This window comes from Hydra vulgaris, chromosome 02 (genome assembly GCF_038396675.1).
Source record: "Hydra vulgaris chromosome 02, alternate assembly HydraT2T_AEP".
Classification (NCBI taxonomy): domain Eukaryota; kingdom Metazoa; phylum Cnidaria; class Hydrozoa; order Anthoathecata; family Hydridae; genus Hydra; species Hydra vulgaris.
This window is the reverse complement of record NC_088921.1, coordinates 44,533,596-44,548,817: the sequence shown is the minus strand read 5'-3', so window position 1 is coordinate 44,548,817 and position 15,222 is coordinate 44,533,596. Positions and strand designations below refer to the sequence as shown.

The 15,222-nt window shown below is 24.6% G+C and overlaps 1 protein-coding gene across 1 annotated transcript in view; it reads right to left on the bottom strand.

The window, feature by feature from the left end:
- The window catches only part of LOC100205922 (spectrin alpha chain, non-erythrocytic 1), a 121,795-nt gene that overhangs the window by 81,065 nt on the left and 25,508 nt on the right, over nucleotides 1-15,222 (bottom strand). Inside the window, exons 9-20 of the mRNA XM_065791061.1 lie at nucleotides 10,093-10,157; nucleotides 9,847-9,955; nucleotides 7,371-7,610; nucleotides 7,116-7,226; nucleotides 6,951-7,028; nucleotides 6,596-6,751; nucleotides 6,235-6,439; nucleotides 4,998-5,110; nucleotides 3,768-3,836; nucleotides 3,316-3,559; nucleotides 2,861-2,913; nucleotides 1,913-1,982 (exon numbers count right to left, since the gene is read on the bottom strand). Coding sequence (XP_065647133.1) covers nucleotides 1,913-1,982; nucleotides 2,861-2,913; nucleotides 3,316-3,559; nucleotides 3,768-3,836; nucleotides 4,998-5,110; nucleotides 6,235-6,439; nucleotides 6,596-6,751; nucleotides 6,951-7,028; nucleotides 7,116-7,226; nucleotides 7,371-7,610; nucleotides 9,847-9,955; nucleotides 10,093-10,157 — 1,513 coding nt within the window. The remainder of the gene's footprint in view (nucleotides 1-1,912; nucleotides 1,983-2,860; nucleotides 2,914-3,315; nucleotides 3,560-3,767; nucleotides 3,837-4,997; nucleotides 5,111-6,234; nucleotides 6,440-6,595; nucleotides 6,752-6,950; nucleotides 7,029-7,115; nucleotides 7,227-7,370; nucleotides 7,611-9,846; nucleotides 9,956-10,092; nucleotides 10,158-15,222) is intronic.

Here is a 15,222-nt window from a genome sequence, read left to right as displayed (position 1 = left end):
ATTACTCATTTATATTTATATATTATACTACAATATTATTATTACATGTTATTATCTTATATACTTACTTTAATTGCAAACTGGTTTGTAAACCAATTGTACACATCATGCAATATTAAAAATTAACACCAGATTTCTAACTTTTTTTCAAACTTTTATTGCTTTTTGCTTGTGATTGTATCATTTTTTTAATTTTTATTATTTTGGTAGTTTTATCTAAAACCACCAAACTACAAAGCTACAATATGTGGCTATCAAGCAGATAAAACTTGTTGTTATGTTTTAGTTAGCACAATAATATCAGTGCTAGCTAAAAAGATCATATCGCTTTTTAGTAATCAATGTTGACAACCTATAAATTTATAGCTATGTTTTAGCAAGCTTAAAAGCTACAATTTGTAGTTACCAAGTTTTTGTTTTAAAAGTGCTAATTAAAAAATTTTAACGCAAATGGTGGTTATAGTCATATAGTCGCTATAGAACTGTCATTATGTAGTGGCTAATGACGAAGCTACAATATGTAACTATTAATATATCATAACAACATAACTAATGAGCTACGATATGTAGCCATCAACTAGCTTTAGATTTGTTGTTATGTTGTAGTTAACTACATAACTACAATCTGTAGCTATCAATATATCGTAATAATATTGTTAATTTCAAAGCTACCATATGAAGTCATGAACTAGCAACAAACTTGTTGTTATGTTGTAGCTAGCTACATTGGTGCAATATGTAGCTAATGATATATCATAGTAATATTGATAGCAACAAAGCTGTGATACCTAGATAGTGACATGACTAAAATGTTTTAAGTTGAACTATTACCTTCAATATCTTAGATCAAATATATAATGTGAGAAAAAAATATCGCTTAAAAATTGCTATAAAGCTTATTTCCTACCAGGAAAATTAAGAAAACAAAGTTAAGAAAATAAAGATTAAAAAAAAACCCAACAATTTGAAACAGTCACAATATTTATTACTAAAATAGTAAAAAACTAATCAAAAAAGTTAATTTATTCTCAATTAAAACAGTATCTTGTCACAACAACATAACTAAAACACTTAACACAGCATAACTATGATATGCATTACAACAACATAACTGTAACATGTAACACAACGACAACATGTAACACAATTATAAAATGTAACACAACAACATAACAATATCATGTAACAACGAAAACTATAACATGTAACACAACAACATAACAATATCATGTAACAACGAAAACTATAACATGTAACACAACAACATAACAATATCATGTAACAACGCAACTATAACATGTAACACAATAACATAACTGTAACATGTAACACAACAACGCAACTATTACATGTATCAAAACAACATAATTATAATACTTAGCAAGACTTGCAGCAAATTATTAGTTAAAACCATTACAAATGTCTATCAAACCTCAACAGCTAAAAAATTGTAAAAATAAATTAAACAACTCAGTATCTAATTAGAACTGCCTGTCTTTGGTTGTTTTACAGTATTAGGGGAAACTAAAAAATTTTGTTCCCAAGATTACCAAGATTATAACCAAGATTATGTACTCCTCCTACATATACCCACAATTAAATTGGAGTTTTTTACCAGAGATTTTCCTTTCCTAGATAAGTTGCCTGCTCTGTGGCTATAGAGCCTCACCTGCTCCTACTGTGATTTATATATATATATATAAATATATATATATATATATATATATATATATATATATATATATATATATATATATATATATATATATATATATATATATATATATATATATAAGCATATACACACACATACATATATAGTATTTGCTAAAATTATATTAAGTTTCTGGTTCCTTTACTTAACAGCAATTTAAAAAAATCAACATAAATGATTATAAAATAAAAGTCTAACCTTCTTTAACCAAATTATTCCCCGTTAAGCAAACTTCTGCAATATCTTTTTCATGAAGAGATATTTCTGCCTATTTAAAAAGATTTTTATTTAAATTGTTTTTTTAAACTAGTCTAAATTAAAAAAAGAAAGAACTATTTTATATTTATAGATAGACTTATTATTTATTATAATATATCTGGTAGCGAGGCCTTAAGGACAATACTTATTTAAACATTTACTACAAATATAAGATCAAGAAAAATGTTAAAGAAAACTATTTCCTTTGAAAACTTTATTTTGAACCAAACCTGATAAAATCTTAATTGCTTGTATAAAGTTTTTAAATTTATTTCAAATGTTTTAAGCAAATAACTTTAAAGGTGAAAATACTCAATTGAAAATACTTTGTCATTTAGCCAGATGTTATCATATACACACTAAACAGGGTGGCCACATAAAATTTTCATAAGAAAAAAGAGGATATTAGAGATTTTGCATCTAATTTAGAAGATTTTTTTTCGCAAAACTACAAAATTTTGAATAAAAATAGAGGATTTTTTTATTTTTTACAGGTTTAACACCCAAATTTTGGACATGGGTCAATACCATTTTTTATATTAAATGATATGGATATGCTAAATTGATTCTTTCAACCCAATGCCCTTTTAGGTGTTAACCAATTTCGCAGATCAAGAATATTTTTAACATTATACTACTATCAAGAAATAAAAAAATAAAAAATAAAAATAAAAAATTTGATCACATTTTCAACTTTGAGAAGGTTTTTGAAAAAAGAGGAATTTAAAAGATTTTAGAGAAGCTGTGGCCATCCTGTTAAAGCCAAATGTTATTAAATACATCTGGTTTTAATGTAAAACAATATTTAATATTACTTAGGAACATAACTAACATAATATCTAGTTTTATAGGTGTAAATAAATTTTAAAAACTTTAATATAAAAATACCACTAAAGCTTGATGTTTTTTCAAGAGATTTTGAGCACCTATCAAATCTTTTCCTAAAAAATAAAAGTTCTATACATATAATATTTTATGTTACTTTAAACTTTTGATAACATTTTAAGAGGAATGACAATTAAAAACTCATCCCTGTATAGTGGATTATAATATATTCCTAGTCCTGGTGTTAGCATAGATACATTCTCATATTGGGGTTAAAATATTGCCCTAGTCCTGGAGTTAAAAACATTACCTTCTGCCTCATACTAATAATATTTACTCCCTCTAGACCAAGTGTACATTTTTTGTTTGTAATTGTTAAAGTTTATTATCATTCTTATTTATTATTATTAGTTTCTTATCACAGCCTAACCACACATAAAAAAATAAACTTGATACTTAATTGCCAATTTGTTACCTTATCACTTGTTACTATTTATTTATACATTTTAAATTTTCACCGGTGTGCAATGAAGAAACAATTGGTTCCTTTTCTTTAATCCAACTTTCTTCATCTTCTATATCATGTAGGAGCTGATGATATTTTCTAGAATTTTCTAAATCTGTCTTACGTTTATGAAGAGGAATGTCAATACGGCTATAACGATCAGCTACTGAAGCTTGTTTTATTAGTATTGCTTCAGAATTAAAGTGATTGTTAGCTATGAATTGAGATGCTGTCTCTTTTATTACTTGAAGTGGCTCCTTTAGGCAAAAGAAAAAGAAAATTTACATTCTTCTATTTTTTTTAATTTAATAAATATTTAAGCCTCAAATTCTTTCTAATATTTACTTTTGATGCTTTATTTTTATACTTTTTAATGCTTTATTTTTAATAACATTTTATTAAACAAGAAAAATATTTTATCATGCATAATTTATAAGAAAAATATTTCTCAGTGATATATTTTACCTTGTGAGAAAGAACATCTGCCTCTAACATATTTAATTTCTTCTGTAGATTCTTTACACTTGCTAAGTTCTAAAAAAAATTTAAAAAATATATAATTTGTTATTGTAAAAATTAAAAAGCTCTAAATTTCCCTTCTATTTTTTAAAACCCTGCACCCAAATAACAAAAAACTATTTTCAAAAAACAAAATATCTGTCAAATAACAAAAATTATTTTCGAACAGTGAAATAAAAATATTTTGATATTTTTCAAAAAAAAAAAAAAAAAAAATGAGAATGAAAAAAAAAATAGTTAAAAAATGTTACAACATTTAATTAATAAAATATTACAACTTAACATTTAATTAATAAAATTTACAACAAAAAATCTACTAACATCAAATAGAACAAAAACTTTAGAAACATCTATTGCAACAAAAAAGTATGCTACTAAATTAAAATAAAGTTTTCATGAAATTTTTTCTTTGCGCATGAATGTGGTCATCTCAATAGTTTGAGCTCAATAACAACTAAATAAAAAAACAAAAACATGCAATTTATTGTATTTTAAGAATATTAATTCTTAAAATACAATAAATTGCATGTTTTTGTTTTTTTAAATTAATTTCAACATGTTTGTAAACATAAAGTTGATTACATATTTGTAACCTTCAAAGATCAAGGAAAAATTATTGGTCAAAGTAAAAATTAAAGTATTATTACATTTTTTTAAAAAGATTTTAAAATTTAAAATAGAAGGAATCTTTTTTGAAAAATTTAAATGGAATACTTATATTTTTCAAAAAAGATTCCTTTTGTTTTAATTTTAAAGTAATTAAAATACCATAGCCACAAATAAATCATATTTAACCGACGTTGTACCCTTTGTTACAACTTTTCATATTTAATCTGCAATGTACCTTTTTTATTTTTAGGAATTTTTTACTACTTTTATCTGCTGAAGACAAACTGATGCATTAAGTAATAAGACCTCCAAAAAATTTACAAGCAACAATGATTGCTTAACTTGTTTAATAAAACAACTTTTGTGAAATATTTTTTACAAAAAAACTGTAAACAAGACTAAAAAAAAAAAGTTTTACATTCATAAAAAGAAAATAATTATTAAAGTTAAAAATGTTAAAAACAGACAAAAAAAGCTGAACAAGCAAGAAAAGCTGAACAAGCAAGAAAAACTGAACAAGCAAGAAAAACTTTAGACAACCCTTGAAAACTTAAAGTAAAAACTTACTTTTCCAAGGTCATCAGACTCCAAATGCATTTCTGTTTCACCTAACCACATTTCAAAATCTTCAATACTTCTTACAAATTGCTGTTCCAAATTTGCTTCAGAAAGTCGCTGTGCTAGAATAAATTTAACAATTTTGCTTCATAAAGTCATTGTGTTATACAAATAATAATAAAGTGTTTATTAACTATTATTTTTTAACAAAGAATAAAACAAAGTGTTTATTAACTATTATTTTTTAACAATGAAGATGTTTTATGAAAACCTGATTAACTACATACATTGTATAATAACACATTACCAGAAATGCAGAGTCCCAAAAAGGCATTTTTCTAATGAATTTTTCTAATAATAAAAGTTCTAAATAAGATGTGACTATTAAATGGTCAAACCTTCTAAAATCATAATAAATATTTAATGGTGAAACAATTAACAATTTTAATTTATTAAATGATAATTTCAGAATTATGATAAATATGAAATGGAACAAAGAATCCTGAGGGCTATAAAATGATAAAGAATCAAGACAACAAAAAAGTGAGACATGTGACAACAAAGAAGTGAGACGTGTTACAACAAAAAAGTGAGACATGTGACAACAAAAAAGTGAGATGTGTGACAACAAAGAGTTAAGAAAACTACTAAGAGAAAAGGAAGTGAAAAAACCAAAAAAATATTATTAATGTAAAAAGGTTTATTTTAGAACAATTTTGACTTTTTTACGTATATAAAGGTTTTAAGGAATGCTCTTTAACATGAACTTAATATCATCGCACAAAAATGTGCAAAAAAAACAAACAAACATAATAATTTCCTAATAAAACCTCAAATATACAAAAAAAATACCAAACTGGATAAAATATATATTTTAGAATGTTGTTGTGGAGTGAATCTTTTTGAACAAAGCTTAACTATAAACTTTAGATGGATAGTTCAGGTATCAAACTACTGTGGTATTTTTTGTTGTTGTTGTTGTTGTTATAATAGTAAGTTGTTTTTGCTGTAAATAATAAAATCTGAGAAACTGCATTAAGTGTGCTAATAACCTAAGTTCCTTTAAATTAATCATTGTAGTTTCTCAAATGTTAAAAAAACTTGATCACAAAACTTAAATACAAACTGACTCAATGGCGTTTTAATTTAATTTTTTTCTACAAATGGTAAACAACACTACTCACATTTGTAATTTGCAACCTTGTTATTTAAAGTTCACAATGTTAACTCTTTTTAAAAAACTTACTTTTTTCTTCAGCTTTTAGGTTAACTTCTTCCCATCCCATTTCAACTTCATTGATTAATGTTAAAATTTCATTTTTAGCATAGTGAGCACTATCAATCAGTTCATGGCCTCTTTCTTTCACACTATCAATTCTAGATTTATTAGCATTGAGTTCCAACAAAAATGCATGTTGTTTTTGAATCTTGCCTTGCAAGTTAATTGGATCCTGAACAAACCAATTAAATAGTTTACTTTAAATTTTTTGAAATAATTTTAATAGATTTTAAATTATACATATGATAAAATATATAGATATAATAAAAATTTTGCAACATTAAAAATTGAAATTTATGAAAAATCCTGAAAAAAATACTTTACTTACACGAAAACATTCATCCTGTGCTACTTTCAGTTTTTCTTGTAACCATATCTTAGTCTCCTCTGCTTCTCGTTCAAACTGATAAAACTGTGATGAATCACCAAGTTTTGATCGACGTAAACTTGCAAGTTCCCATAATCTGTTGCGCCTGTTTATAATCTAAATATAAAACAACATAATAAACTCATGCGTTTCCATAGCCTGTTGTATCTGGGTATAGCCTTTATATAAAAAAAACTCATGTATTCTATAAAAAAATTTATTCATAATAGTAAAATAGAAATTTATAGATTTAAATAAAATTATAAATTTATATAAAATAAAGCATAAAAGAAAACAACAAAAACAAGATACTCACATGTTCTTGCTTTGTTTTAATTTCTTGAATAGCAGAATGATTTTGAGAAGCTAAGCGATCTGCAAACTCAATAATAGCCTTTACAAAAAATGAAGGAATTACATCACTTTTATTTCTAACATTTATAGCACATATAATACAAAATGCATTGAATCAAATTAAAACCTCAATTTTTTCCTCTTGAGTCTGCAATGCATTCTCAAACTCTTCCTGTTTCTTTTTCAACTTGTCTGCACCATCTACTGAATCGCTATCAGGTTCTGAGCATAAGAAATTCTAATAAATATAATCAAAAATTCTTTTGGTATTGAAAGCAATTAGGAAGTATTGAAATGTGATAATAAAGTAAAAAACTAAAGTTTAAAAATAATAACATTTTTGACCTGCAATAACTTAAATGTTGTTAAAAAGAAATATTACTTCTTGTTTAACCATTATAGATTCCATTTGATCAGCATCTCTCATAAAGAGTTGAAAATCTAGTCCTTGGTCATATTCTTTTTTTTTCTCTACCCAACACTCAATGACTTTTTGACGCTCTTTTTGTAAAATTGCAATCTCATTTTCAACATCAGGCTTTCCACAATGCTCATCTTCTATAATTTTTTTTCCAAGAGCAATTGTTTTTTCAAACCCATCTTCTGAAGCATCGATATAACCCTGTTTAAAAAAAAAATAGGTGATCTAGACCTTTAACCTCAAATTAGACTAAACATATTATTACTAAAAGTTATTATAAGTTGTCAAATTTACAACATCATTAGCTGAGATGTTATAAGATATAATTTAATTTAATGGTATTTTAATTTTTTATATATTGAGATTAGTGAGTGATAATGGAGTTTTTTAAAACCTTGACATGGCTAAATAATAACATTAGCAGGAGTTGGAGATAATGAATAATAGATTATATATTATACATTTATTTATATACTAGCATTTAATATGCATAATATTATACATTATGCTTACATATTATAAAATACATACATACATCAATAAACATGTGTTTAAGGAAAGATATTTTATAAATTATGTTTAAAGGAAGATATTTTATAAATTGTGTTTAAAGAAAGATATTTTATAAATTGTTTTAAAGAAAGATATTTTATAAATTGTCTTAAAAGAAGATATTTTATAAATTGTGTTTAAAGAAAGATATTTTATAAATTGTGTTTAAAGTAAGCTATTTTATATATTGTGTTTGATGAAAGAAATTTTATAAATTGTTTTAAAGGAAGATATTTTATTGTTTTAAAGAAAAATATTTTATAAATTATGTTTAAAAGATTTAAAGTTAGAACTTAAAAATAAACCATTCAATATCAAAGTTCAATTTCTAATAAAATAACTAACCTTTTTCTGAACTTAAGAAAAAATAAGGAAAAACCTACTAGCAGTAAATTAAAAAAAATTGACTGTACAATAGTTTTAAAAGATATTAAAGGTTCTCCTCAAGGTCAGCAATGTTATTTTCAAAAACTTTAATTGAGATATAAAACAAAAAGAGTAACATCGTTTTTATACTTTTGAATAAAGAGAGTTATAATGCATTATAAGTTAGTAGATAAAGAAAGTTATATGTTATAAATAAGGATAAAAATTTCCCAGAAATTTTCAATTCAAGAAATTTCCTGGAAATTTTGAAAATTTTCAAAAAAATATTAGTTATTTTGTAACTAATGGGTAAAATTTTATCTCTAATTTAGGCAGTTGCTATAGACAATTTTATGGTAAAATATTGTGAAGCAGATTACAAACGTTTTAGAAAACTCTCTGCGAAAAATATTTTTTTTTGTTATTTTGTTGAGTTTTTTTACTAGAACTGTAAGTAGCAACTACGATAATTTGTAAGCAAAATTTTTAAAAATTTTTATCTTATGTCTTATCCTGTCATTTGCTTAGTATATAGACATTCAGTGCTGTAGCAAGCTTTGTTTGAAAATGAATCAAGAAAAAATTGTAAAATTGTATGTTACAATTTTTTTCTTGATTCAATGACTTTATTAATGGAAGGCAAAAAGTAACATTTTTGCTAAATATGAACTATTTAAAAACAGAGATAAGCAATAAAAATACAGAGCTATTGATTTTGAGGTCATAAATTCCGCCCTTATCGGTAAGTAAGCGCCTCGCTGAGACTTTAAAACTGAGATTGCATATAAAAATTTTTTATATGCAATCTTTACATGTAAAAATCTCCCTATGTGATATTTTGTTTCTTTAAAACACTCTACAAAAATTATACACAATAAAATTTATTAAAAGATTTTATTTTTTGTATTTTGTGAATATTTTACATTGTAATTTTTTAAATTCATAAACTTGATTATAAAAACTTAACTAAAAAATTTATATTTTTTGCTTTTGGATCTTTACTATTTTACACTTTTGGCTGATATATTTAATGAATACCCAAATACTACAATGATTAAACACATATTTTTGAAACAAAAAAATCAATTTTATAAAAGTTTATTGCAATAAAAATTTTTGAAAATTTTCAGAAAATTTGAGCCAAGTTTCCCAGAAAACTTCTAGAAATTAACATTCCTAATTATAAGTTAGTAAATAAAGAAAATTATGTGTTATAAGTTAGTAAATAAAAATGCTTCATTGTATAACTTACACCTAATATGCCTATTAGAAATGTTAAATCTGTTTTATTTATAAGGATTTCATTTAAAAACTACAAACTTTTTTTTGTGGTAAAAAGAATATTTTAACTTTTAATATTTTTTTTCACAAGTTTAATAATAAATTTAAAGTTCTAGTGTTTCTAAAATTAGATTATAATAACTATTTTTAGAACTTGCTGGAGACTTAATAGGTCCCAAATATTATCAAAAAAATATTTTTATCATAAAAATATATAACAATAAAATTAAACAATTACCTTGTGCTCATCATGCATCTCTTGCAATGCTTTAGCACTTTCAACATCACTTCCTTTTTTATCCGTTTTAATCATCGAAACCATATCATTCACAAATGACTGATAATCACTAAACATAATTTTTTACATTCACACATATATACATGTGTTTACATTCACACATATAAACATGTGTTTACATACACACATATACACATGTGTTTATATCACAAGGTGCAAAAGAAAGAAACTACTTTTTCAACATACCGTGATTCAGAAAGAAATTTATGCAAGTAGAAAGAATCAGCTAAGTTTTTCTTTCGAATAAAAGCCTAAATATAATATTTCAGATTTTTTATAAAGTATACATTTTATATTTATTTCATTTTTAAATTCATTAAGGTTCTATCAATATACTTATGATATTTATTTCTACAAGAAAATTAAAATTATGTTTCAACAATAATTAAAATTATGTTTCAACAAAAAGTTGAAGTTCATGTTCTTAATTGTATTTTATAACATTTTAACAACTTTAATCCATATGGAATAAAAGAAACATATGTTATAATATATGTTTCTTTTTTCTTTTTTTTTCTCTATTTCCTTTTTTCTACAATCATTTCTTCCCCTCTTTAAACACTTTTGATGCAGCTGAATACTTTGTTGTGGCTGAACATTTTAAATATGGCTGAATACAATGTTATGGCTGAACACTTAATGCAGCAGAATACATTGATACAACAGAACCAAAAATTGATGCAGCAAAAGAATTTTAAAAAAATAGAAAAGATTTTTATCAATGCACAGTGGGCCAGAATGGCCAATTTTGAGACAAAATTAATAACAAATTTAATAGTAGTGCTACATTCACTATTTTTGGCATGAGTACCAATATAAGGTTTGAGCTTCATATGAAGGTGTTATTTTTTATTTAGTTGCTATGGATACCTATTTTTTTTGTATAGTAACAACCTACTTTTTGTAGTTGTAGATTTTTTATGCGTGGTATATACACTAAAATTGGCATGAGCACCAGTGTAGGGTCTGCACCTCTTATTAAGATGTTATTTTTTATTCAGTTGCTTTGGATACTTAATTTTTGCATAACAACAACCTACTTTTTGTAGTTGAAGAATTGTTATGTGTGCTATACATACTAAGTTTGCTACGAGCACCAGTGCAAGGTCTGCACTTCTTATGAAGTACCGATTTTTTATTGGGTTGCTATGGATAACTATTTTGGCATAGCATTAACCTACTTGTGTCATATATACTAAATTTGGTAAGAGCACTAATACGAGCTATGCATTTTTTATTATGCTATTAAGTTTGGTTGCTATGGATACCTTATTATGCATAGCAACAAGGTTTTATATAGTGACAATCAACTTTATACAAATTCTTGACTTATTTACTGCAAATTATTAAAAAAATAGGATTTTGAATGCTCTGGTGTTCCAAATAAATGTATGTGGGAACTTTTTAACTTATCTTAATTATAGAATACTGACCATTTTAATTTGCAATGCATAAATTTGAATCTTAATAATAATCAAAGCAAGAAACCAAAATTTGGCATGTAAAAATCCATAATAACATCTAAACACTGTTTTTAACAATTGCAGAACACCTTCTGGTAAAACCTTCTTAGTGAAGAAATGACTGGATGTATATGTATGTATATATATATACACAAATTTTAAAATGTATTCTACAAAATAGAGTGATCAATGTTCTTAAAAGAACAGAGCAATAATAAATTAAATTTGAAGAACACAGTGTTAAATAAAAAAATTTTGTTAAGTGATTTTCTACATATATATATATATATATATATATATATATATATATATATATATATATATATATATATATATATATATATATATATATATATATATATACATATATATATATACATATATTTATATATATATACACACACACATATACATACATACCTATATATATATATATATATATATATATATATATATATATATATATATATATATATATATATATATATATATATATATATATATATATTCAATTTTTTATTATATGTATATATACACATAAGCAACCCTCGGAATTAGGAAAATTGAGGTCAGCAATAATTTGTCAACCTCAATCTTTTAAAGGTCGGCAAAAAAAATTTGATACAAAGGTCTTACCATAAAACATCGAAACGAGGTCCGCAATTTTTTGCCAACCTCAAACAGTTTTAGGTCGGCAGTTAGGTCGGCATTGCCGAATGCCGACCTAACTCCAAGGGTTGCCGAATGCCGACCTAACTCCAAGGGTTACATAAGGGTGTACATGTGTACAAAATATTTTCTGTATACCTTGTCAATATCATTAATTTCTTTAGGACTAACACTACATAGAGAGCAGCACTGTGATGAGTCTGTTACATCTGATAATGCAGTATGGGCTTTGCTATCAATCATAGTTATTTCAATTTTATGGTCAACATCAATAGACTTACCATTATGTAGGATATAGCTTGTTTTAGTTAGCTGTATGGTCTCATTTTTTAATGTCAATTCCTCACTACGAAGAAGGTCTGCAGTTTCCTCTACAAATTTAAATCGCAAATGCTGACAGTACAAAGTAGATGATGGTTTAGAATTTCTCCAAAGAATAATCTTTTTATCATTGATAATAGATGAGAGCTCTAAAGGCACAAAGCATGTAATAAACAGAGACTCCTCACTCTTCAGATTCCTAGTACACTCATCATCATTACATGTTTGTTTATAAATACTATGTCCACTTGAGCCATCAAAACCATCTTTGTATATTAGAGTAAGTCTATTACACTCATTTGCATTTAAAACACCAGTCTGTGTCTCCAAAAGCCTTGTTGTAGTGTGATCCAGTAGATCTTGAAGTGGAACACTAGCAGAATAGTCAGTTACGCTAATGTTTTTAGGATAGCATTGATCTTTTGCCACTCTAACATTATTATATGTTGGGTAGAGATTGCATTCCTTTTCATCAGCTTTATTTTTCATAAGTTGATAAGATGCCTTTGTCAAATTACAATCTAAAATAAGGGCTAAAGCTATCAGTAGACATACAAGATGGGGATATAGTATCCACTAACAATTTTTCTGCTAGTTTGGCTTCTTTAGGCCCATTATTTTTTCCAAATTTGACTTTACTTGCAAATAATAGTTGGTTAGCTGAGTATTGATCCATATCAGCAACTTTTCTATACTTAGATCACAAAGAGGACTCATCAAAATTTAAAATGGGCCTACCAAGAGGAGTAGTAACAATTGTTGGAGTAGCAGGTGGAACATATGCAAAAGGTATAAAGTCAGAATCCAACCATTTAGCATATTTTTTCTCAAATGCTGCAGCTTTGCGGTTAACATCATTCCAACGAGACTTCAAGTTCTTTAGGAATGCAATTAATTTGTTTCTTATAATTTCAGAATCATTTAAGTCTAACTTGACAACTAATTGATCATAAATTGCTGGATCTTGTATAGACATATTATTGGATCTAATGCAGTTGTATATATAATGGTACTTCATTGTTATATTATTATTTATTCTACAAAAGTCGACCTATATATATATATATATATATATATATATATATATATATATATATATATATATATATATATATATATATATATATATATATATATATGTATATATATATATACATATATATACATATATATATATATATATATATATATATATATATACATATACACACACATATATATATATATACACACACACACACATATATATATATATATATATATATATATATATATATATATATATATATATATTTAAACAATTTTAAAATGTATTCTAAAAAATAGAGTGCTCAATGTTCTTAAAAGAACAGAGCAATTATAAATTAGTAGAACATCACTTTAAAAAAAAAATGTTTGTTAAGTGATTTTCTACTAATTTATGAATATATATATATATATATATATATATATATATATATATATATATATATATATATATATATATATATATAATATATATATATATATAATATATATATATATATATAATATATATAATACATATAAAATATATATAAATATATATAATATATATATATATATATATATATAAAATATATTTTGCATAATCTAATATAATATAAGTTAAATATAGTTGGTGATTAGTTTACTAACAATATCTAAGCAACCTATTTATATAGAGTTTTTGTATAATCAATAAGATATAGTAATATAAAAAAAATGTTTCATTGACAGTTGTCACAGTATAAAATCATGTGTAATGTTTTAGTTACATAGTCTACATCTGCAAGTATCTGCAACCAAAACTGTTTTTAACTCATTAAATATATTTTTTTTAGTGAATATCAGCCATAAAAAAGCTGGCCAAATATGGCCGAAAAATATAAGCATAGTATTAGCAAAAAAAAAACGCAATTATTTCAACCATTAAACACACTATCTTTGATTGATCATAAAATGAGTCAAATACGTTCAAGAAGATAAACAGAAATGCCAATTGATAGCCAACATATGTATTAAAACTACAATTCAAATTTGAAGTAATATAACTTAACATTAAATGACAAAACATATAAAAAAAATATTTTTCTAAACTTTCTAAGAAAAGCGCTTGACCGTCTAAAATATTGTTCAGGGTGACAACTTAAAATTAAAATATGTTACGTTCATTGAATAGTAGTTTTTTATACAAAAATTGAATAAAAATAATTTTGACTTTTGGCACATCATGGCCCACTGTGCAATATTAGATATCAAAAAAAGAAAAATGTTATCTGAAACAACATTTTCAAAAATGGCAGATTTAAAGCAGAAAAAAAATTAGCAAAGAGTATGTAAAAAAGCAAATAGCATGTAATATTGATTAAATTTAATGAAAAAATAGTAGTCTATATGACCGGGTCTATATCACTTCAGCAATTTCTTTTCCAAATAATTGAATATTTTTATAAATTATCAAAACAATTAGTTACTGAAATTTAAATTTTCAAAGATTTTAAAAGAAATCATGGTAAAACATAATACTTTAACGCTTTATAAAACATGAAAGTAATTCTAATGTCAATTTAGAAATAGTCACAATTTAGAATAAGTCACAAGTTACAATATCGATTTAGAAAAAGGCAGTAATTATTACCATTTTCCAATCTTTAAGAAATGATTGATTCTCTTTTTTTTCTTGTTTCATATTTTAAACTGAATATATATATATATATTTTTTTAATGACATTATTAATATTAAGAAATATTTTTCATTTAAAAAGTTACTAACTTCATAATTAAATTAAAAACTGTACTGTGCGTAGATGTTTTTTACTGTACATACTCTGTGCAGATGTTTTTTAATGCTTTTAAGTATTTA